General features: G+C 40.4%; 1 protein-coding gene across 4 annotated transcripts in view; it reads left to right on the forward strand.

Annotated features, from left to right (window-relative positions):
- cnpy1 (canopy FGF signaling regulator 1) overlaps positions 1–23,752 on the forward strand; it is a 60,134-nt gene that overhangs the window by 8,076 nt on the left and 28,306 nt on the right. For 3 of the 4 annotated variants that reach the window (XM_016994229.2, XM_016994230.2, XM_016994231.2), the window contains exons 2-3: positions 3,061–3,169; positions 20,846–20,961. In XM_016994229.2, coding sequence (XP_016849718.2) covers positions 3,061–3,169; positions 20,846–20,961 — 225 coding nt within the window. Of the gene's footprint in view, positions 1–523; positions 2,038–3,060; positions 3,170–20,845; positions 20,962–23,752 lie in introns of those variants that run through there. The other variant, XM_003221926.4, reaches the window with a different exon arrangement.

Here is a 23,752-nt window from a genome sequence, read left to right on the forward strand (position 1 = left end):
GGCAATGTGGACGCAGATAACCCAGTTCAAAGCAGATATTGTGAATTATTTGCCTTGATATTCTGGGTTATATGGCTGTGTGGAAAGGCCCTGGGTCAGTCTTTAGTAAAATATCTTCCTTTATGTAAAATATCTTCCTTTATGAATCTTAAAGTAGAGTTATATGTCAAAACTGATGGATCCCATTAAGGCAAGGAAGGGAGATGTGTTGTTCTTAGGAAGGCGTTAGACTGCAGCTCCCATCTTCCTTCACCACTGGCTGTGTTGGCTAGAAGTAACATGAATTTTCAACCCAACTTCATCCCCACATGCTTCCCAACATTTCCAACCAAAACAGAGAAGAAAATCCAGAAATCCATATTTGTACAAAAGAAATCCCAAGCCAGTCTCATCACAAGAAAAGTGCTGTGGGTAAATAGTTATCTGACTAACGACTCAGATAACCCAGTTCAAAGCAGATATTGTGGGATGTTTCTGCCTTGATATTCTGAGTTGTATGGTTGTGTAGAAGGGCCCTAAGAAATGCATCATTATTAGTCGCCCTGAGTCCCCTCGGGGAGAAGGGCGGGGTAGAAATATTCGAAATAAATAAATAAATAGTCTCTGGAGAAACCGAACACTTTACATGTTATTGAATTATTATTCTTATCGGAGAAGTCTGTTACCCGCAAGTTGCAGTGGTCACAAGGCACATGGAATATGGCAACTTTTTGCAACTATGGGCTGCATTTCCAGCTGTTTTGGATGGGGATGATAGGATTGTAGTCCATCTGAAATGTACCACGGTTTGGGGATGATTGGAATTTGAGAAGGCGAGTGAATACCACCCAGAAAAAAACTTCTTTCTCTAAGCAAAGCTGTAATGAACATGAGTGGGGTGGGGACTGAAGGCCCAGAAATGGTGCATGGGAAGGCACTTACGGCATAGTAACATTGCTCTCAACCAGGAATTTGGCCACTGTGATCCTTTCTGAATATGTTGGACTACTGCTCTCATTATCCCTGTGTTGATTGTAGCTGTAGTCTGAAACATCAGGAAGGTGTATAGGGTTGCTTATCCCTCTGCTACAAATTACAAAGACGTAGAGCAAATTCTATCTTCATTGGCAATATTATATCTGTGTGCCATAATTTCTGGTTCAGTTTTCCCCAACTTGATCACTGGTTGGGCCACAACTTCCACAGTCAGCCCTGGTTGAATCGTGTATGTATTTGTGGTTTTTAAATGGGATATTTGCATTACCAAGTTTTTGTACTATCAGGCGGGGAGAAAAGTATGGTTCTATTAAGGGAAACTTCCCAGGTCAGAAAAAAATAATAAAATAAAACAATTTTAAACGAAGGTTTTGGGTGGAGGTGGATTTACATTAGATTTATTATTCACTGGTTTGGGAAAAAACTGTTCATTGGCTGCTGAGAAAGCAATCTGAGTTATTTGAAACCTGGCTGTGACCAGCATGCAAAAGAGCTGCTTCTTTCCATAAGTGGGTTAATGCTTCATTGGCTACACAGGTGTGTGTTATTCTGGGTGCTTTACGAAAGGCAGATGAACAGGTTCAGCAATGATGTTTAGGATGGGGGACAGGCTGATCCCAATCTATTCTAGGAACTCAGGGGATTTTTTGCAGGAGGGAGTATAGGAGGGCTTGAGTGTCAGTGTGGTATAGTTGTCTTAGACTCTGGGTGCCACTGTTTGACTCTCCACGTGTCCATGGAAACCCACTTGGCGACCTTGGGCAAGTCACGATCTCTCTGAGAAAGGGAAATGCAGAGGCCCCTCTGAACAAATTTTGCCAATAAAAACTTGCCATGTGTCAAGTTACAACATGTTTAGCCAATAGTTGGAAACCTTGATAGCACATTGTTGGAACAACAAGGCAGGATGGCTAACCTTGCAGCAGCCTTCTCCAATCTGGCACTCTCACTATGTGCTGGATTATAACACCCATCATTCCTGGCTGTGAATGTTAACTCTGTATCATATCTGGAGTTTGTAGGGAGCTGCTCTGGTTTTACAGAAGATGGTGAAATATGCAGGTATGCAAGCTCTACATTTCACAAAAGATGCCTGCTGTTTTCTAAATAGTTTGTGACAACAAATTTGCAAAATGCTTCGCTACATGTCTCAGCCCCTTTGCAAAATCAGCTGTGTTTTTTCAACTCATGTGAAGTTCTCTGTCAGAGGCTAATCCAAGAGAATGTGTATCTGTTTTTTTGGACTACTTTGTCTTCACAGACCCCTTAGGGCCCTTCCATAAAGACCCTATATCCCAGGATCTGATTCCAGGTTTTCTGTTTATCCCAGATTATCTCCCAGATTATATAGTCCGGTGTAAAGCAGAAAACCTGGGATCATATCCTGGGATACAAGGCCTGTTTGAGGATCCTTCCACGCAGCCATATAATCCAGAATATCAAAGCAGATAATCTGCAATATCCACTATGAACTGAGTTATCTGAGTTCACACTGCCATATAAAGCAGTTCAATGTGGATTTTATACAGCTGTGTGGAAGGGGCCTGGAAAGGCCACCAGTTACTATAAAATATTAGTATTTTTATTATTATTATTATTGGTTGAACATCCTTTATGCAGAATCCATGGGTGGTTGTGATAGTGCCCTTATACTTTCTGATGGTTCCATGTGCAAATATTTCATTTAATGCAGATAAATATTAAAAATATTGTGTGTAAAATTACCATCTAACTATGTGTATACACGATGTATACAAAACATAAATGAATTTCTTGTTTAGACTTGGATCCCATCTTCAGGATATCCCATTATGCAAATACAGGTATTCTGAAATCTGAAAAAAAAATCTAAAATCTAAAACATTTCTGGTCCCAGGCATTTTGTGTAAAAGATACTCAACCTGTGTTGTTGTTGTTGTCCTGCCCCCCCCCCCCCCATATTGGGACTCAAAGTGGCTTTTAACAATTAAAAAAGACAATGTTAAAATCCACAAGGTAAACAATAATTTTTTTAAAAAATACATGATTAAATACATGTATTAGAAAAAGTACATTTGCTCACAATAGCTCTCTGTATTTCTTTAGGCTGGTGCCTGGGGGATGGCTGTGTTCTGCTTGTTGTTACTCCCGCTGCTGTTTGCTCTGTTCAGCAACACCGTAAAAGGACAGAGAGATCCCGAAGTATTCTGTGGCGGTGAGTAGTTTCATTGGGTTCCTCATTGGTGCTCTCTTGGGGCACCATGAATCTAGCAATTTCTTAAAATTAGAGAAAGACATGTATGAGAAATACAGTACAGAAAAACATGCAAGAAAAATGCAGAGAGACCAGTCTATTTCACTAGTGGACAACTGTGGGTTTTCCTTCCTACATTCCCTTGTGGGCTACACTGAAGTGCCTGAGATGACTGGAAGTGACATGGTATGACATTTCATTTTCAGGCAATTTGGGACTGATTTGGTGGAGTGGAGAGAGTTAGGGTTGGAGCTTTAAGGGAAGTTGTGGAGCGGTACATTTGACCAATTTGAAGTATTGTGCAGAGCAAAAACACCAGTGACTTTACTATATATGATTATATGTGTATATACACAGTAAGTACACTAGGAAAATGTACCTACTGCATACATTTCCTTGGAGTAAGGTCTGTTGATGTGAAATGAAAGCTCTACCTACATCTACACTAGACGTAATCCAAATTGACTCTACTTTATCTTCCATGGAATCTTGTTATAGTTTGGTGAAGCACCAGCACTCTGGCAGAGAAGGCTAAAGACTCTCTCATGTTTCCATAGCATTGAGCCATGGCAGTTAAATCAGTGTCAAATTGCATTAATTCTACATTGTAGATGCTCCCTTAACACTCTGATTAATGGAGTTTACACCTGAGCATCATCCATAGGATCACTCTCTTGCTAAAAATGTGAAGGTTCCTTTTTTTGCAAAAGGTATCAAAATGGGTTTATTCCATGTTTAACGCTTCACTTACCAACAGCCTTTCAAAATATGCCAGATTGGTGGTATTAAAACCTGTACTGGTGTTGACTGGCTTCATTTGTTCCTTCCCTCCCCATACATAACCCTCTACCTGTGTCTCTTTAGGAGCACCCACGTCTCCCTCTCTCCTTCCCTGGCAATTCCACCTGGCTGCAAAACAACAAGCCTTTGTCATCTATTGACAGTTGTAGGCACAAGGGGGAAAACTCTCCATCTGTGGTCTCCTAGCAGAGAGACAAGTGGTTGCGTCTTTTAACAGATGGCACAATGAGCTATAAGAAATGTACATCCCCCCCTGAGACAGATAACCTGACACAAAGTAGTTTCAACAACATATTGAAATAAACCCTCCCTTGTGAATGCCTCCGGTGGCTGCAGCCTCAGCCATTTGTTCCCCTGACAAAAGTCTTGCTTGGGTGATGCAAGCGTGGCAGGGCTGAGAGACAGGCCGGCCCGGGTTTTTCTGGAAAGCAGCAGAAGGAAACGGGGAGGCAAGTGATGTGGTTTACAGATGCACATGGCCTGACTTCCTTCTTTTCTTTTCTTTCTTAAGCATAGTTGGTAAGATAGCATGTTACCCCATTGAAAATGACATCAATGTAGGAAGGCTGTTTCCTCCTGCCGAAATATAGGTTGTATTCTGTATATATCTGTGACCTAGGGCTCTTTCCCACTACACAATTACAGCACTGTGAAACTGCCCTGATCCTATCTCATTGAGTTCTGGGACTTGCAGTTTTGTTATTGCTGGGTGCGTCTACACCAGGCATGGGCAAACTTGGACCGTCCAGGTGTTTTGGACTTCAACTCCCACAATTCTGCTTAAGCTGAGGGGGGGAAAGGAAAGGGTCCCGAAGCTGTTAGAAATTGTGTGAGTTGAAGTCCAAAACACCTCAAGGACCCAAGTTTGCCTATGCCTACTCTACATTGTAGAATAAATACATAGATAAAGGTAAAGGTTTCCCCTGACGTTAAGTCCAGTCGTGTCTGACTCTGGGGGTTGGTGCTCATCTCCATTTCTAAGCTGAAGAACCAGCGTTGTCCGTAGACACCTCCAAGGTCATGTGGCCGGCATGACTGCATGGAGCGCCGTTACCTTCCCACTGGAGCGGTACCTATTGATCTACTCGCATTTGCATGTTTTCAAACTGCTAGGTTGGCAGGAGCTGGGGCTAACAGCGGGCGCTCATTCTGCTCCCGGGATTTGAACCTGGCACCTTTTGGTCCACAAGTTCAGCAGCTCAGCGCTTTAACACACTGTGCTATCAGGGGGCCCCTGTAGAATACATGTAGAATAAATGTAGAATAAAAATCCTGGGACATGACTGCAGGCCAGACCCCAATTGAACCCCCATTTAAAACCTGCATTTTCATGCTGCCCTGAGACTATCTTGATCATAGAATCATAGAGTTGAAAGAGACCTCATGGGCCATCCAGTCCAACCCCCTGCCGAAGCAGGAAATCGCATTCAAAGCACTCCCGACAGATGACCATTCAGCTTCTGCTTAAAAGCCTCCAAAGAAGGAGACTCCACCACACTCTGGGGCAGAGAGTTCCAGTGTCGAACAGCCCTCACAGTGAGGAAGTTATTTCTAATGTTCAGGTGGAATCTCCTTTCCTTGTTCTGCGTCCTAGTATCCAGGGCAGCAGAAAACAAGATTGCTCCCTCCTCCCTATGATTTCTCCTATTTATACATGGCAATCATGTCTCCTCTCAGTTTTCTCTTCTGCAGGCTAAATATACCCAGACCTTTCAGCCGTTCCTCGTAGGGCTTGTTCTCCAGACCCTTGATCAATTTAGTCTGCGGTGCCCAGAATTGGACACAGTGTGATTCCAGGAGTGGTGTGACCAAAGCAGAATAGAGGGGTAGCATGACTTCCCTGGATCTAGACACTAGACTCCTATTTATGCAGGCCAAAATCCCATTGGCTTTTTTAGCCACTGCATCACAGTGTTGGCTCATGTTTAACTTGTCGTCTATGAGGACTCCAAGATCTTTTTCACACATACTGCTATCGAGCCGTAACCATGCAATCCAAGAAAGGTCTTCCCCATTGTTGAAATATTCCACTGCATTTCATAGCACTGTGATGCTCTCCCGGTTTCTCCTTTCTCTGCATCACTATGTGATTAAGCTTATACTACACACAAGTCATTTTAATCTGCCAGCATTTCAGATGACTTGGAATTGGTTGTCATTATTAAAAGATTTACATACTTTATGCCAGGCAGATTTTTCTCCCTTTTTGGTCTTGTCTTAAAGAGTAGGCTCCCCTTCAGTATAATCTTATTGTTAATGGCCCTTCTTTGCATGTCAGATAGCAGCGTAATGAACGTAGGGATCCATTGATTTAATGACAAGTTCTGCGGGTAGGAATTGATCTAATGTTTTCATTAGACTAAAAATGTTTCAACTAGAGGTTCATTCCGTGTTGAAGAATGGCAAAGGTGCTCAACGTAAAGTGTACAAAATGTGAGATACAGAAATGTGGCATGAAGCAAAGTTCAAAGAGCATCCTGCCCTTCAGTTAATTCTTCTGACATAGAATAAAAATATATCAATTGGGGAAGATGTGCAAGTTGCAGAGAATTCTGTAACACACACTCACACGCACACACAAACCATGACTCATGAAGGTGTAAATTGAATTGTATCTAGCTGATATTGGAGCATCACACATGTATTAGCGCATAAAAGGACACAGAGTAGCATGTGAATGCATCCTGCCTGTATCCTTTGCTTCTATGCATTGCACATTGGAGTTAAGTAATGCTGTATCAGTCATGAATATTGATCATACACTGCACTGTTCAGTATTGGGATTGTGTAACATAATTCTATAGGATCTCAGCCATAAATTCTATGGGATATTGGCCCCTGGGTGCACCTCTGCACTGTAGAATGAATGCGGTTAGATTCTATGCTATAGAATCATGGGAGCTGCAGTTCTAGAAAGTCTTTAACCTTCTCTGCAACGAGTGCTGGTACCTCACCAAACTACAACTCCCATTATACCATAACATTGAGCCATGTGCTCAAGATGGTAAAAGTGATTACTGAAGAAGAACAAACAATTCTGAGGTGCAGCAGCAGTTTGACCTTGCCTGAGCCTACTGAAAAGGGCAAGATTTTGCTTCCTCCTCACTCTCCTGCTGTGTACATTGAATTCATTATAAAACAGGAGTTTCTTGGGACTATCCTTGCCAAGCTGGGACAGTTGTTATTAGCAGTAAGATCTTTAAACTAGAATATGGTGATATTTTTGGTCTCACACATTTGCCACTGAGCAAATCTCCATTTTTTAAAATGTGGTGAGGGCAAAGTCTGGTTGCCAGGGTTAGCACAGCAGGCTAAACCATTGTGCTGCAGAGAAATTTTGCTGATCGGAAGGTTGCCAGTTTGAGCCTGGGTTGGGGTGAGCACCCGCCGTTAGCCCCAGCTCATCTCCCCACCTAGCAGGTTGAAAGCAGAAATGCGAGTAGATAAATAGGTACTGGTATTAGCGGGGAGGTAATAAAGGCACTCTTTTGAAGAAAGGTTCCTTGGCATGGTAGATGGAGCAACAGCACCCCCCCCCCCTTCCTCTCTGTGGCCGGGGTCGAACACAGCCTCCAAGATGCTGGAAATAAGAAGGGAAAAACTGCTTTTACCTCTGTTTGTGCTGCTTGTCCTTGTTAACTGTATAATCGGCATTGAATGTTTCCCGTATGTGTGTTCTGTAAGCTTCACTGAGTCCCCTTCAGGGTGAGAAGGGTGGGGAATAAATACTGCAAATAAATAAAGAAGAGGAAAAAGCACACAACACACTCCATGAAAAGACTCTTCTGTTACAGCACATTAACAGCTAAAGACCTAAATAATAAGATAATGAAAGCTGGAAAAATAATCCTTCTTGAAAGACCTCTAAAAACCACTAAACCCTTTAACACTTTAAAATGTAGGTGAAAAATATTACTTGTCACACAAAAAACTCCAGGATCTTTGTTTCCACTTATAGCAATACTTTTAAAATGTTGCTTTGTTGCACTCTTATTACCCTAAAAAGTAACACTATAAATAAACAAGGATCTTCATATACAGTAGAGTCTCACTTATCCAACGTTCTGGATTATCCAACACCTTTTTGTAGTCAATGTTTTCAATTTATCATAATATTTTGGTGCTAAATTCGTAAATACAGTAATTACAACATAACATTACTGCGTATTGAACTACTTTTTCTGTCAAATTTGTTGTATAACATGATGTTTTGGTGCTTAATTTGTAAAATCATAACCTATTTTGATGTTTAATAGGCTTTTTCTTAATCTCTCCTTATTATCCAACATATTCGCTTATCCAACATTCTGCCGGCCCGTTTACGTTGGATAAGTGAGACTCTACTGTATTAGCTTTGTAATATAACTTGGTTACATCTTTGTTATGTCCAAAGTAAACTTGTCTTGCTTTTGAAATGCAACTTTCTTCTTCCTTTGTAACTGTCAAAAGTAATTGTTTACAAAAAGCCTCAGTGCTACATGACTTGTGAAATGCAACTTCCTTGCACCTTTGTCACTCCAAAACATAACTCTTTTAAAAATACACCCAATATCTTTGTTTCCAATAGTATGATTACTTTTACAGTGTAACTCTACACCCTCACTGCCCTCTAATAAGTAACTCTAAACAGGTCTGTTACTTGTGACTTATGCTTTCAAAGCTCTATTTTTGCCTGTATGAAATAAGACAAATCCTCTTTAAAGAAAAAAAAAATCAAAGGAGTTGTCAATCAGTGAAAAAAAATATGTGACGGCAGGTTATAGGGTCATATGTTTGCTCCTAGCAGTAAGACAGACTTCTAGGTAATTATTTTTCCCATTCAGGTGACAATTGAGAGACATGTTTTCTCTGTCTGGAGGAATTTTAGTCCTTCTCTTCCAAGACAGGGTTAACATTTCAGGATGCACAAGCCTTTGCCTCGGCTCCTGTCTGGGATGGATTATTCAATTACTCGCTCTTTGGCCTCCTCTCAACCTTTCTCAACCATTTCCAACTTCCACGCAAGCCCTTGGCAGGGGTTGAAAGATGGTTTCGACAGAAAATTTCACAGCTTCATCAGCCCTTCTGGGCCTCCTGCTCCGGCGTAATTAATTTGAAAGGCAGATGGGAAAAAAGAGTCTGATTAAATGGTCTCGATCCTGTCTTTGACTCAGCAGTTAGGCAGCAATGCATAGGACACACAACCAGCTGCCTGTATTGTCGCTAGCTATGTAGATACAGCCAAACACATAGAGTTCGGTAGTCAGTGAGGTATCTGAGCTTGCGCACATTTTGTTGTTCTTGTTGTTGCTGTGTGCATTTAAGACATTTCTGATTTATGCCAACCTGAAAGTGAATCAGTCCCAGGGTTTTCTTGGCAGGAATTCATCACAGGGGTTTTGCCCTGACTTTCCTCTGAGTCTAAGAGAATGTGACTTGCTCACAGTCACCCAGTAGGTTTCCAGAGCTGAGTGGAGATTCGAACCCTGATCTGTCAGGGTCCTAATCCAGCACTCAGATCATTACACCACACTGGCTCCCCATAAGTCAGGAGGGCCCCTGAATAAGGAGATTAATCCTTATCAGCATATCTAAAGGAGTGCCTGAAACAAACAAAAATCGCCCCTAGTGCTTAAGACAAACCACCATTGTTTTTGCTTACTACCGTATATACTCATGTATAAGTCAACCTCATGTATAAGTCAAGGGCAGGTTTTGGAGCCTAAGGGGGTTGGCACTTCTTTAGGTTATCCTGAGATGGATTAAATTCTCACTTTTAGCCACTTTCCTCAGAGAAGAGTTAAGGGTACTCACATTGACATGTGGATAACTCAACCCAGGTTTTGTGAGGGTTTTATGACTAACATTTCTAGATTTATATATGAATACTAGCTGTGCCCGGCCACGCGATGCTGTGGTGAAGTATGGTGGTATGGGAAATAAAGTATTGAGGAATTGGTGGTAGTTAAGGTAAAGGGTAAAGATTTTCCCCTGACATTAAGTCCATTATAAATGGGTTATATAGCTGTGTGGAAGGGCCTTGAGTCTACACTGCCATATAATCCAGTTAAAATCAGATAATCTGTGGCAGTGTGGAAGAGGCCTAAGTGAGGCCTAACTCTGCCTGTCCCCTGGGCTGAGTGGGTTGCTTGGAGACCAAGTGGGCGGAGCTTAGCCTTCTAACTGGCAGCAATTATTCCTCTCCCTCTAATTTGGATTTTATTTTTATTTTATTTTTGTTGAATGAACGTAGAGGCATGGATGAGGGGTTGTGCTGCCAAGTTTAGTGTTTCTGGGATGTGTCGTTTTGCTGTTTTGTCCTAGGCCGAAATTTCATTACCCTTTTATATATATAGATATAAGGTCACTACACTGCTTTTGTAATGTGACTTTGGCTGGATCTACACTGCCATATAATCCATATTATCAAAGCAGACAATATGGATTTTATATGGCAGTATAGATGGGGCCTTAGTTTCACTGCTGACCACCCAAAGTTATTAGTTACATCAATTGCATTACTTGTAACATGTTATTTCTAAGCTCCAGACTTCTGCTGCCTTGCTGCATTACCTATTCAAGCCATTTTGATGTCAACTGCTATTATCACCATCCTAAACAAAATGCATAACATCCGAGACTGACTAACCCAGACATGTCCAAAGTCCAGACTGGAAGCCAATTGCGGCCCATGTTCAAATTTCTACTGGCCTGCAGCCTCTGTCATAAAATCAATAATATGCGGCCCGCCAACACTGTTGATTATATACACATACAAAAAATCTCAGTGAATTGGTTTTTTTAAATGATCAACACCATATTTTTGAATATGCATAGAATCTTTACAATCCATGTATCATTTGTTCTTTTGTTTTTCAATTGACAATCAAACCAAGTCTCATAAACCTAACAAATTAAATATTAAAATCAAATTCAGTCTGACAGCTCTTTTTTCTATTTCATATTTTTGATCCAAGTCTAAAATAGAAATAATGAAAAACACGGCATCTTTCATTTTTGATGTTTGACTCAAAATCAAATACAGTAGAGTCTCACTTATCCAAGCCTCGCTTATCCAAGCCTCTGGATAATCCAAGCCATTTTTGTAGTCAATGTTTTCAATATATTATGATATTTTGGTGCTAAATTTGTAAATACAGTAATTACAACATAACATTACTGCGTATTGAACTACTTTTTCTGTCAAATTTGTTGTATAACATGATATTTTGGTGCTTAATTTGTAAAATCATTACCTAATTGGATGTTTAATAGGCTTTTCCTTAATCCCTCCTTATTATTCAAGATATTCACTTATCCAAGCTTCTGCCGGCCCTTTTAGCTTGGATAAGTGAGACTCTACTGTATGTAAGATATTTTTTATTTTTTTATTTTTGATGGTCATTTGAAAAATGAAAGAATGAGTGCTACACAGATTCGTATGGCCTCCAATGTTTTGTACTTCTGAATAAGAGAACTTTTAGTGTTATTTTCCTGTTAACATGTTTTCAATTTAGAAGTTTACAGTGAGCATTTAACAGTGAATAATACGTGATGCTTCAAATAAATGTAGATATATTGAATCTTCCCGCAAATTTCTTTCCAGACAGACTTTTTCTTTATTTTGTGTGATTTTCAAATATGAAAGGCAGAGTGATTTTGGTAAAAACTTGTTTAAATTTATTTGTGTTTTGTGTGAAGAAATGAAAAGTATGCCATTTGCAATAATAATTTCATAAAATAGTTCATTTGAATTTAATGTTAATGATTCAAAGAATGTCATGCTGAATGGTCAGACCCCACACATTTTCACCTCACCAAATCTGGCCCTCTTTGTAAAAAGTTTGGATGCTCCTGGACTAACCTTTTGCTACCTAAGATGGGAAAAAATCTCATAATGTTCTCTGCTTTGACAATAAAAATTGGGAATGAGGAGATTGGCAATGAAATGGGGACATGTCTTCTCAGGGATGTAGAGGAGCCCTTGATGGCGCAGTGGGTTAAACCCTTGTGCTGGCAAGACTGCTGACTTAAAGGTTGGGTTGCTGACCTGAAAGTTGCCAGTTCAAATCCAACCCAGGCAGAGCACGGATGAGTTTGCTCTATCCTGTCCAGCTCCATGTGGGGACATGAGAGAAGCCTTCCACAAGGATGGCAAAAACATAAAAAGGCATCCGGGCATCCCCTGGGTAACGTCCCTGCAGACGGCCAATTCTCTCACAGCATAAGTGATTTGCAGTTTCTCAAGTTGCTCTTGACACTAAAAAAGGGGTGTGTGGAGATTAGAAGGCTCTCCCCAGAGAAGCATACCTGGCAGCTATCTTCTTGTGTTTCTATTACAAAGTGATATCCATATAGTCAGCCTTCCATATTCACTGGTGTTAGAGGCACGGGGCCCTAACAAAAGTGGGAAAACTACAAATTTAAAAAATTGCTATTTTGAAAGCTGGGATAATACTTCTTTAAAAATCTCTAGCCCTCTAGTCTGATTTTATGGTCAGCTTCCACATGGAGTTGTGATGGAGAACCAAGATATTCCTAGAGGGGCATTCCCTCTAAAAATCCTCCCACACAACTCTCTGGTCAACCTATGGTAGAAATTGATCATAGTGATCAACAGCGTTTGCTATCTTGACTAGGCTCCAGTGTGGTTTGACCATATGCCCATTTTCATTTGCAAAACACTGAAGAGTATGCAAACACACTTAAAAATATATAGGGAGGGCTAATTTAAGTTGAGCAGGTGGAAGTCAAATTTAGATCTTGCAAATGGAGTTGCTGCCTGCATTTTTTTAAAAACCATAAAATCCCAACCTGTGATCTGATAGAAAAAAAGGGTTCTGATCACAGAGATCTGACTCATTGGAAAATTTGATTAGCTGAACTGAATAGTCCAAGCTGGAACAGCCAATGCCTTCTCAGCCAAAGCCTCCCCCATTCCCTCCCCCTGAAAAACAGATGAGCTCTGTTGGAACAGCCTTTGTTGTCTTTTGACACTTTACTGGGAAATCAGTTTCTTCTGTGATGATGTCGGGAAAGGTGTTTGCATTGGAACAGATGGTATTCCCCTTTGAAAGATGCCAGATCTCTAACTAGACAGGGAACAAAATCCTTCTTTCCATTCCAGGAAAAAAATGCCCCCTTCTTCTTTCATCGCATCCAGGTGGAATTGTCCAATTAATGTATTTGCATTGGGTGCAAGTGCCTGCAGCAAAGATGGCAGAGCGAGATACTAACCATTTACAACAAGGGAAGGGGAAGTGTGTCCTCAGAAGCCACGTGTGGCTCCAGATTGTGTGGCCTCCAACTTTACAGGGTAGCCTTTTTCTGACCAAAAATGTAGAGAGTGGGTTAGGTAAAGGTAAAGGTTTCCCCTGACGTTAAGTCCAGTTGTGTCCGACTCTGGGAGTTGGTGCTCATCTCCATTTCTAAGCCGAAGAGCCGGTGTTGTCTGTAGCCACCTCCAAGGTCATGTGGCTGGCATGACTGTATGGAGCGCCGTTACCTTCCCGCAGGAGCAGTACCTGCAAGTCTGCAAGTTCAGCAGCTCAGCACTTTAACACTGTGCCAGAGAGTGTTACTTTCCCCAAAAGCCTCCGGGAGCATTGGTTCATTTTTTAAACAGGTTGTAGGGCATCAGCACTATTTACCATTTTTAATGGTTCAAAACTATAGACTATAGATGAGTTCTTCCATTTTCTCCCCTCTCCCAAATCTTTTTTGCTATAGCTGTCTGCCATTCTGTTTCAAGATTCAATTCAAATTGATGATTACGACCTACAAAGTCCTATATGGTTTGGATCCAGGCTGTTTGACAGCCAAGTTAAAAACTGGGACATATGTGGCAACAGCAAAGTGCCATGAAATTGCCAAAAGCTATTAATTAGAAAAGCTAGAAATGATTGCAGCAGTTTGATTTTGTCTGAGTCGACAGCAGGCATGGGCAAACTTCGGCCCTCCAGGTGTTTTGGACTTCAACTCCCACCATTCCTAACAGCCTCAGGCCCCTTCCTTTTGCCCCTCAGCCGCTTAAGCGGCTGAGGGGCAAAAGGAAGGGGCCTGAGGCTGTTAGGAATGGTGGGAGTTGAAGTCCAAAATACCTGGAGGGCTGAAGTTTGCCCAAACCTGGTCTACAGAGAAGGGCAAGATTTGGCTCACTTCTGTCCTTCCTGCAGCTGAGTGAATTGAGTGCAAACTATTATTGCACTTTGAACACAGTCAACAACATTTCTACATGCCAGGACTCCGGCAGTACTGTTAAGTAGTTTTACATTTTAAGGGCATTTTGGTTTTTTTTTGGGTGGTCCCATGCCACCCTGATAATTACTGGAAGGGAAACTCCGGGTTTTGTGGGTGGATGTGGGGATTCAAATCTGCGCCAAAGCGAGTTTTTAAAACCTGCTTTGGCGTGGATTTGAGTGCTGTCTGGAAGTGCCCAAAGTGGGATGGATGGCAGAGGATTAATCAGGATTGTATGTGACAAATGTGGACAGTTGCAGGATATGTTTTGGCCGTGTGACCCACAGGTCACACGACCTTTCCTTCAATTCCATTTCCCTTGAAAACATGATTAATGGGAAAGTATGATTCTGCCCTCTCAGTGGGTTCCCTTTTGGAGAGGGAAATATGTTCCTTCAATTATTGAGATCCCAAGCACGCCACACTCCTAATGAGCCATCAAGAGAGTCTCCTTATTTCGTGAAGCACTGAGGAAAGCTATCTTGAGAGATTTGTAGTCAGATTGCCAGCATTCTGATTTTAAACTTAGGGGGGAAGGAAAGAGGAAAATCTGCCTAGCCTGCTGCTGTTGTCCCTTTAACAGGAGCTTAATCTACAGAAGTCAGGTGAAGGGGCCAAGACCTTTGGAAAAGTTATTTTTTAGGGTTGCAATACCCAGAATCCTCCAACTGTCATAGCCGTCATGGGCAAATACGGTCATCACGGCCATATTTCTAAACAAGAAATATTTGAAAGCTTGTTGGAACTTGGAGTTTATGAGACTTGTCAGATCAAACAGCTGGGACAGGTATCATAGAATCATCTATATATATAAAAGGGTAATGAAATTTCGGCCTAGGACAAAACAACAAAACTACACATCCCAGAAACACTAAACTTGGCAGCACAACCCCTCATCTATGCTTCTACGTTCATACAACAAAAAGAAAAGAAAAATTTAGTCCTAATTAGAGGGAGAGGGAGAATTGTTTTTATCCCATTGCTGCCAGTTAGGCTAAGCTCTGCCCACTTGGTCTCCTAGCAACCCACTCAGCCCAGGGGACAGGCAGAGTTAGGCCTCACTTAGGCCTCTTCCACACTGCCTATAAAATACAGATTATCTGATTTGAACTGGATTATATGGCAGTGTAGACTCAAGGCCCTTCCACACAGCTATATAACCCATTTATAATGGACTTGATGTCAGGGGAAAACCTTTACCCTTTACCTTAACTACCACCAATCCCTCAATACTTTATTTCCCATACCACCATACTTCACCACAGCAACGTGTGGCCGGGCACAACTAGTAGAATCATAGAATAGTAGAGTTGGAAGAGACCTCATTGGACATCGAGTCCAACCCCCTGCCTAGAAGCAGGAAATCGCATTCAAAGCACCCCCGACAGATGGCCATCCAGCCTCTGTTTAAAAGCCTCCAAAGAAGGAGCCTCCACCACAGTCCGGGGGAGAGAGTTCCATCATTTTAAGAGATGTGGCAATATGTCTGACTTGTCTTGTATGGACACTGTCCCTTGTTGCTGTGTTGTCTGCAGGGCCAACAGGTCATGTTGTAGTTCTCTCCATTGGCCAGAGGTGGGCAGTGGTGCACAGGCTGAACCCCTGCCCCACATTTTCCCCAAGGTCGGGCCCCCTTTGGGATCTTGAGCCACTGGGATACAAATTCCCAAAGAACCCTGAAGGTGAAGAGGAAGGTAGTCGGGAAGATACATTGCATTTCATTCTCAAGCCATCAGCCTTTACCTCTTTTTTGTGTGCGTATATCTGTGCCTTCTGGTTGCCTGCTCACAATATCCCTTACAGCATCTGGTATTCATTGGTGGTCAACTTCACTGACACTAGGGTACAGTTGAAGCTGTGCTGAATCTCATCCAGTTTGAGGTGCTAGAAATTATTTAGGACTGCCCTCTTGATTTAGGTTTTTTGGTTTAAATAGGATAACACATGATGAAGAAATTCTGTAGCATTTAATGTCAGCCTTTGCGCCAATTGACAGTAGCTCCAATATTGGATTTCTCACAGAATCCCAGATTCTATTATTATTATTATTATTATTATTATTATTATCATCATCATCATCATCATCATCATTATCATTGACACAACAACACAGTATGACACAGCAAGCGAGATCTATATGCTGGATTTCGTATCACAAAATCACAAGTTGAACACTTCCCAATCGTTTAAGACTGTGTGATGTATTTTCGGATGATGCGTGCAGATCCCAGTAAGGTGGCCTTTTGCAGTTGACAGATCGTGATTTTGTCAATGTTTATTGTTTCCAAATGCCGGCTGAGATCTTTTGTCATATCACCCAGCGTGCCAGTTACCACCGGGACCACCTGTACTGGTTTGTGCCAGAGTCTTTGCAGTTTGATCTTGAGGTCCTGATAGCGACTGAGTATTTCCTGTTGTTTTTCATCAATTCGACTGTCACCTGGGATGGTGACATTGATAATCCAAACCTTTTTCTTTTCCACAACCCTGAGGTCTATTATTCTTATTATTGGAGCCCCTGGTGGTGCAATGGGTTAAACCCTTGTGCTGGCAGGACAGCTGATCTGAAGGTTGGGTTGCTGACCTGAAGGTTGCCGGTTCGAATCCAGGGAGAGTATGAATGAGCTCCCTCTGTCAGCTCCAGCTCTCCATATGGAGAAATGAGAGAAACCTCCCACAAGGATGGTAAAACATCAAAACATCCGGGCATTCCTGGGCACCATCCTTGCATATGGCCAATTCTCTCACACCAGAAGTGACTTGCAGTTTCTCAAGTCGCTCCAAACATAAAAAAATTATACCTTCCTTTATCTCTCCCAGAGGATACTTAAAGCAGCTTCACATAAAAGCATCAGCATGCAATTTAAAATATACAAATATGCAAACATTAAAACAGGACTAAATATAAACAGTATTAAACATTCTCAGTTAAAAACCATCAAAACATATTTTAAGTTTTGTGGTAATTTATTCCTCTTTTTTTAAACATTTTAACCCAATGAGGTATTTCTTATTTTCATACAATCGTTTTGTGTCAAAAAATTAGTTTTTCTATTAAAAGCTGAGGAAATTGTGTCCCCTTCTGCTTATCCTTAGGCACATTGGAGGTGCAGTACTTTTCAATGGATACACCAAACATTGTTTAATTAAGGGCTCTGAAGGTTAAAAAAAAGATATTGTCTTAAATTGTGACTGGAAACTAATTAATACCCATTTAGTTCCTTTTGTAATTCAGGAGATAAATTCTTCCGGACCAACTTTCAAGAAGTATTGACTTACAGTTAATGTATAAATTAGCCTTTTTGAGAATGGACTTGCATATTAATGATAAATCTTCTGCTCCTATTCCTAAAATTTTGGAAATACTAATATAATTTATAAGTGTAATTACAATAATTTATATTAATATGAAGAAGGGGAGGAGGGAAAACTCAGGCAAAGAGATGTTTGGGGATTATCTAAGCCTATTGTCTGCTACTTGAACCAGTTAATAGTACAATGATTCTTATTTTACAACATAAAAGAGCTTAACGTGAAACTGCATGTCACATGAACAGTTACTAATATTTCCATACTTGAGCTTGTATGTAGTGTATAAATAACTGTGAATTAATTTTGGTACAGTATATAGACCATGTGCCAAATGATATCATTTATTGTGATTGTGTAGCTATCTAAACATTTATCATAATGTGTTCAAAACCCTTTGGACTGAACTGTATGTGTGTGTGTGTGTTTGTGTTTGTGTGTGTATATATGCATAGAAAAAATGAGATGTTGTTGTATTTATTGATCACACACCACACCGATAAAGAAAGACACAACACTTTTTTTGCCTTGTAATCCTTTACCATGAGCCCCATCCCAATCCACATGTTGTTCTTTGGGGCCAATTGGATAAAGGATTCAGCACAGATCAGGACTCCAGTAGTGGATGATAATGAAAATATTAATTGGGTCATATTAAAAAGGTGAATGCTTGAGCAGGCTGTAACTCAGCAAGACAAAAGCAGTCCACTAGATCTGGGGTTTTGAGCTACTTCCTTGAAAACCATGACATTTTCCTGTTCTAGATTAGTATAAAAAATTGGTTTATCGAACCCCTGGTGGGCTATCTGAATGCTGATCATTGTCAAAGATATGTAAAGATATGTATGTTTTTATCTTTTTTACTTGGGTGCCAATTCCACATTTTAATATGCTTTTAACATGATTAATATTTCTTTTGTTCTGCTTGGAATGTTGAATTTTAATAACTGTGTTTGGATCTTGATGTTTCTGTATGTTTTATTGTTTTATCTGGGCTTGGCCCCATGTAAGCTGCCCTGAGTCCCTTCGGGGAGATGGAGGCGGGATATAAAAATAAAGTATTATTATTATTATTATTATTATTATTATTATTATTATTATACGCAGATAGCTGGGACAGTGCAAAGTTCAGATAATGAAATACTCAAGCTCTAGATCATGTCATTGAGTTAGGAAGCACCTAAGAAATGTATATAATAAGCCGTAGTATCAATTTCCAGAAGTGCTTCATATTCACTTACTTTGACATGTCATTGCTCTAACTGAAAAACCCAAGGACAGGATTTCAATCCACCTAGTAAAGCCAGGCTATGAGCTGTAACACCCATTTCTGGCTTCTATTTTGCTATGCTATAGCAAAATATCAGCCATAGAGGTATCCATATGTTTCCAACAGTGATAGTTTATGGCTCCCATGTTAGTGGAACAATAAATTCACTGCAGGTTTAAACTAGGCTGTAAATACGCTATCCAAGGTCCTGAACTTTCTTCCAAACAATAGGTTCAGCACCCCAAACAATTCATTTAAAGCTATTTGAAGCCAGGAATGCATTCACTGCCCCACTGAAATGGAAGGCACCAGGGAACAGGGTACCTTGGCTTTGCCATCAGATTCCTTGGGTTCAACTAACTTACTGCCATTACAGTCTGTGGTATGTTGCTTTGAGGGATCACACATCCTTCAGGCCTGCAGTAACTTTTATAGGCTCTAACTGAAAGTGTTTTCTTAACACCTCTGTTTTTGTATTCCATATGTAAAGGGTGCTTCTACATGAGGTTTAACAATAAGAAATAACCACTAAGGTTAGGTAAAGATTTTTCCCTGACATTAAGTCCAGTCATGTCTGACTCTGGGGGTTGGTGCTCATCTCCATTTCTAAGCCAAAGAGCCGGCGTTGTCCGTAGACACCTCCAAGGTCATGTGGCCAGCATGACTGCATGGAGCGCCACTAGATACACTGTATATACTCGATTATAAGCCTAGTTTTTCAACCCTTGTTTTAGGACTAAAAAAGCCCCTCTTGGCTTATACTCGGGTGAGGGTCCTGGTTGGCTTATATTTGGGTCAGTTTATACTCGAGAATATATGGTAAATTTATTATTTTTCTCTACTATTATTGGTATTATTACATTTATTATTTTACTCTATTATTATTACATTTATTGTACTCTATTATTGTTGCTTTTATTACATTTATTTTACTCTATTTTTGTTATTATTAATAATAATACATTTATTATTTCACTCTGATCTTGTTATTATTATTACATTTATTATTCTACTCTGTTTATTATTACATGTATTATTTTACTCTATTATTATTAAAAGGATACATAAGCACATTTACATTGAAGAAGATGAGAATAATGATTTAATCAGAGTTAGACAGTCTTATCTTAAATTAGAGCTTGATGTAAATACAGTAGAGTATCACTAATCCAAGCCTTGCTTATCCAAGCCTCTGGATAATCCAAGCCATTTTTGTAGTCAATGTTTTCAATATATCGTGATATTTTGGTGCTAAATTCGTAAATACAGTAATTACTACGTAGCATTACTGCATATTGAACTGTTTTTTCTGTCAAATTTGTTGTATAACATGATGTTTTGGTGCTTAATTTGTAAAATCGTAACCTAATTTGATGTTTAATAGGCTTTTTCTTAATCTCTCCTTGTTATCCAAGATATTCGCTTATCCAAGCTTCTGCCGGCCCGTTTAGCTTGGATAAGTGAGACTCTACTGTATTCAAAAACATTTAAACTACGGATGCCTCGATTAATGTAATTTTATTGGTATCTATTTTTATTTCTGAAATTTCCCACCATCGGCTTATACTTGAGTCAATAATTTCCTAGTTTTTTGTGGTAAAATTAGATGAGATGCCTCGGCTTATATTTGGATCGGCTTATATTCGAGTATATACGGTATCTTAAAACACCAGTGGACTACCATGGACTAAGCCAAGATTGGCAAACTACCATGGACTAAGCCAAGATTGGCAAACTTAAGCCCTCCAGGTGTTTTGGACTACAACTCCTACAATTCCTAACAGCCGGTAGGCTGTTAGGAATTGTGGGAGTTGTAGTCCAAAACACCTGGAGGGCCGAAGTTTGCCCATGCCTGGACTAAACAGACTACATATATCTCTTCTTACACAAAATATGAGCATCCCCCAATACCTGTTGCAATACAAAAATCAATACGTTTTCTTGTGTGATTTCTTGGAAAGTGATGTGTCTTTTCCCTTTTTTTTTGTCCTTTTTTTGGTATCTGTGTGTTTTCCTTTCCTTTCCTTGGCTCATGATAGCTTGTAAGGCCCTTGCAGATGAACTGGCCTATGACATAAAGAAAATCGGTCCAAAGAGGACTGTGAATTCCAGGACCTATCGCATCAACCCTGACGGCACACGAGGGAAGAAAAAGGTAAGCGCAAGAGGGAGAGGGAGACATGGCCGCCCATAATTGCTGGCTTGTGCAATTACCAGCCACTTATCCAAACAGCAGTTGGTCTCTTAATCTTCTAACCTTTTCCTTGGTAAGGCCAGCAGCCACTAAATTGCTTCTCTTTCCTCTGGGACCCAAAGTAATCTGTAAGCTTGAAATTGAGGTATTTTTCCTCCATTCCTGGGACCTTTTTTATTTTTGGAGGGGGCTTTTTCAACATTGAGAATGGAGTTATTGTTCTGTTGCCAGATGGTGTTAAGGAGAAGTCAGTCAGAAGCATCCAAGCCACCAAGGGAGAGAACATAAAAGGAGGAGATGGGATCTGGACATCCCTACCCCCCCACTCATGGGGATCATGGACTTGAACTGGCAATGTCGTGTCATGTCATGGGGCAATTTGTTTAATTTATTCGGCTGAAAGGATGTTGGTTTGAGACTTGAAATAAATGTGCAAGGGACTGGGAATTTCCAAAGACAAAAAGGTAGGTAACTGCAGGACAAGCTGCCCCAATTATATGTAAAGCAGATTGTGAGATATTGGGGTGCTTCAGGAACCTGAGAGTTGGAAATGCCAGGAGTAGAGAGGGGAGTGCAGGAGTTGGCGGAAAGTTAATTTCTCTTCATGCAATAATCTCCATGATGGCAGATGCTTCTAGAGCCCTTCCACACAGCCATACCGTGTTTCCCCGAAAATAAGACAGCGTCTTATATTAATTTTTGCTCCCAAAGATGCTCTAGGTCTTATTTTCAGGAGATGTCTTATTTTTCCATGAAGAAGAATTCACATTTATTATTGAACAAAAAAAATGAACATTTATTATATACTGTACAGTAGTTGTCATCATAAACCAGCATAACCAGACAAACTGAATCCTATCAAGAATTTCTTGTTACTACCAATATTCCCATGTACAACACTTTATGGTACATACATTTACCGATCCTGCATGCTCTGGTGTTCTGTTTGGTGGGCATGCTTCCAAACAAAAACTTTGCTAGGTCTTACTTTCGGAGGAGGCCTTATATTTAGCAATTCAGCAAAACCTCTACTAGGTCTTATTTTCTGGTGATGTCTTATTTTAGGGGAAACAGGGTATAACCCAGAATATCAAGGCAGAAAATCCCACAATATCTTCTTTGAACTGTGTTATCTGAGTCCACACTGCCATATATTCCAGTTCAAAACAGAAAATGTGGGATTTTATTCAGCTGTGTTGAAGGGGCCCTAGACTATGCATTACTGATCCAGCAAGTACTACACATGTAGCAAGGTTATTTCATTGTATTGCATTCCTTTGCAGAGGTGGAGACAAATAAAAGGATGCTAAAAGTAGGATCCTATTTGATGCTGTCATACTATAAAACTCACCCAACATCTTAGATCCTAGAGCAAGCTGGGCAACAATGTGAACCCATTTCTGTGACCCAGGTGATTGTATTGTACAATGAAGTACTAGATACCCTCATGCACCATAAAAAGTAGTTATACTGATATAATTCCTAGTTACCACAAATCAGAAAGAGGATTCCAGCCATAGAAAGATATAGATGCTGATATGGAGGGGGACGGGATGGGCTATCATATACTGGACATATCATGAGACAATATGGGTCACTTAAAATAGGTAATTCTTGGAAAAATTCCAGGCAGGAGGAAATGAGTAATAAAGGAGGCCACAGCCTGGAGCATGCAAGGGCTGTTTATAACAACAACACAACATTAATAACAGTTACTCATAGGGCTACCAGCTTTCCATGTTAAGGCTTTAATGTTAAGGCAACCCAAGGAGCTGAATGTATTTTGGAGGTGGGGTTCAGCGTCGTACACAGTTCAGGCCAAGACTTGGATTTCATTCACACTCTTGCTGTTGTTGGGAGTCTCTAGGCATTGCTGAAAGTAGCTAGATGTTTTGGCCAGCCCCGTGGACAAGAAATGTTATCCTGAACTGTGGCATAGGGGATAGCAAGAATCAACTATAACTATATGCATAGTTATAGCTCATTTAGTTTTCATTAAAATAGATTATTCTTTTCTACAAAAAAATTGAACTTCTAAGGAAATATTTGGTAATATCAATTGCAGCAAGTAATAACCTGATTTCATTGCTGCAATCATAGTAGTGGCATAGGTTCACAATGCAAAACTGTGCACATCTATTTGACATACTTGTGTTGACAGTGAGGCCAAAGCCCTTGCTGATGCTAACTCTCTATGCAGGCACACATGGTTGAGGTTTTCTGGATTGGAATACAATGTACAGTCAACAGCTAAAGGCCTTCCCTTTGACCAGAGGAGTCTCTTCCATGAATCCCCCAATGAAATTACAAAATCCCACTCATGATGGGTATCTTTTCCTCATTTTCTTTGAGAAGTTCAATATGAAACGGACTGTCTTCTCATCCTTTGTTGCAATTATTCTCACCACTCTGCTATCTTCACAGTCCTCTTATACCTCCATGTGTCCATCTCAGCACACCTGATTTATGGCGGTGTGTGTTTCAGATTGTCAAGCCTTTCTTAGCCATCAGTTTGTCATAAACTGAGTCAACTGAAAATGCAGAAGTACATCTTATGAGAAAAAAGAAAATGAAAGAGGATCAGCCTAACCCACTTAGGGCCCTTCCACACAACCACATAACCCAAAATATTAAGGCAGATAATCCACAATAGCTGCTTTGAACTAGGTTATATGAGTCCACACTGCCATATAATCCAGTTTAATGTGGATTTTATATAGCTGTGTGGAAATGACCTTAGTACTTAGCTTCA

The sequence above is a fragment of the Anolis carolinensis genome, chromosome 6 (genome assembly GCF_035594765.1).
Source record: "Anolis carolinensis isolate JA03-04 chromosome 6, rAnoCar3.1.pri, whole genome shotgun sequence".
Taxonomy (NCBI): domain Eukaryota; kingdom Metazoa; phylum Chordata; class Lepidosauria; order Squamata; family Dactyloidae; genus Anolis; species Anolis carolinensis.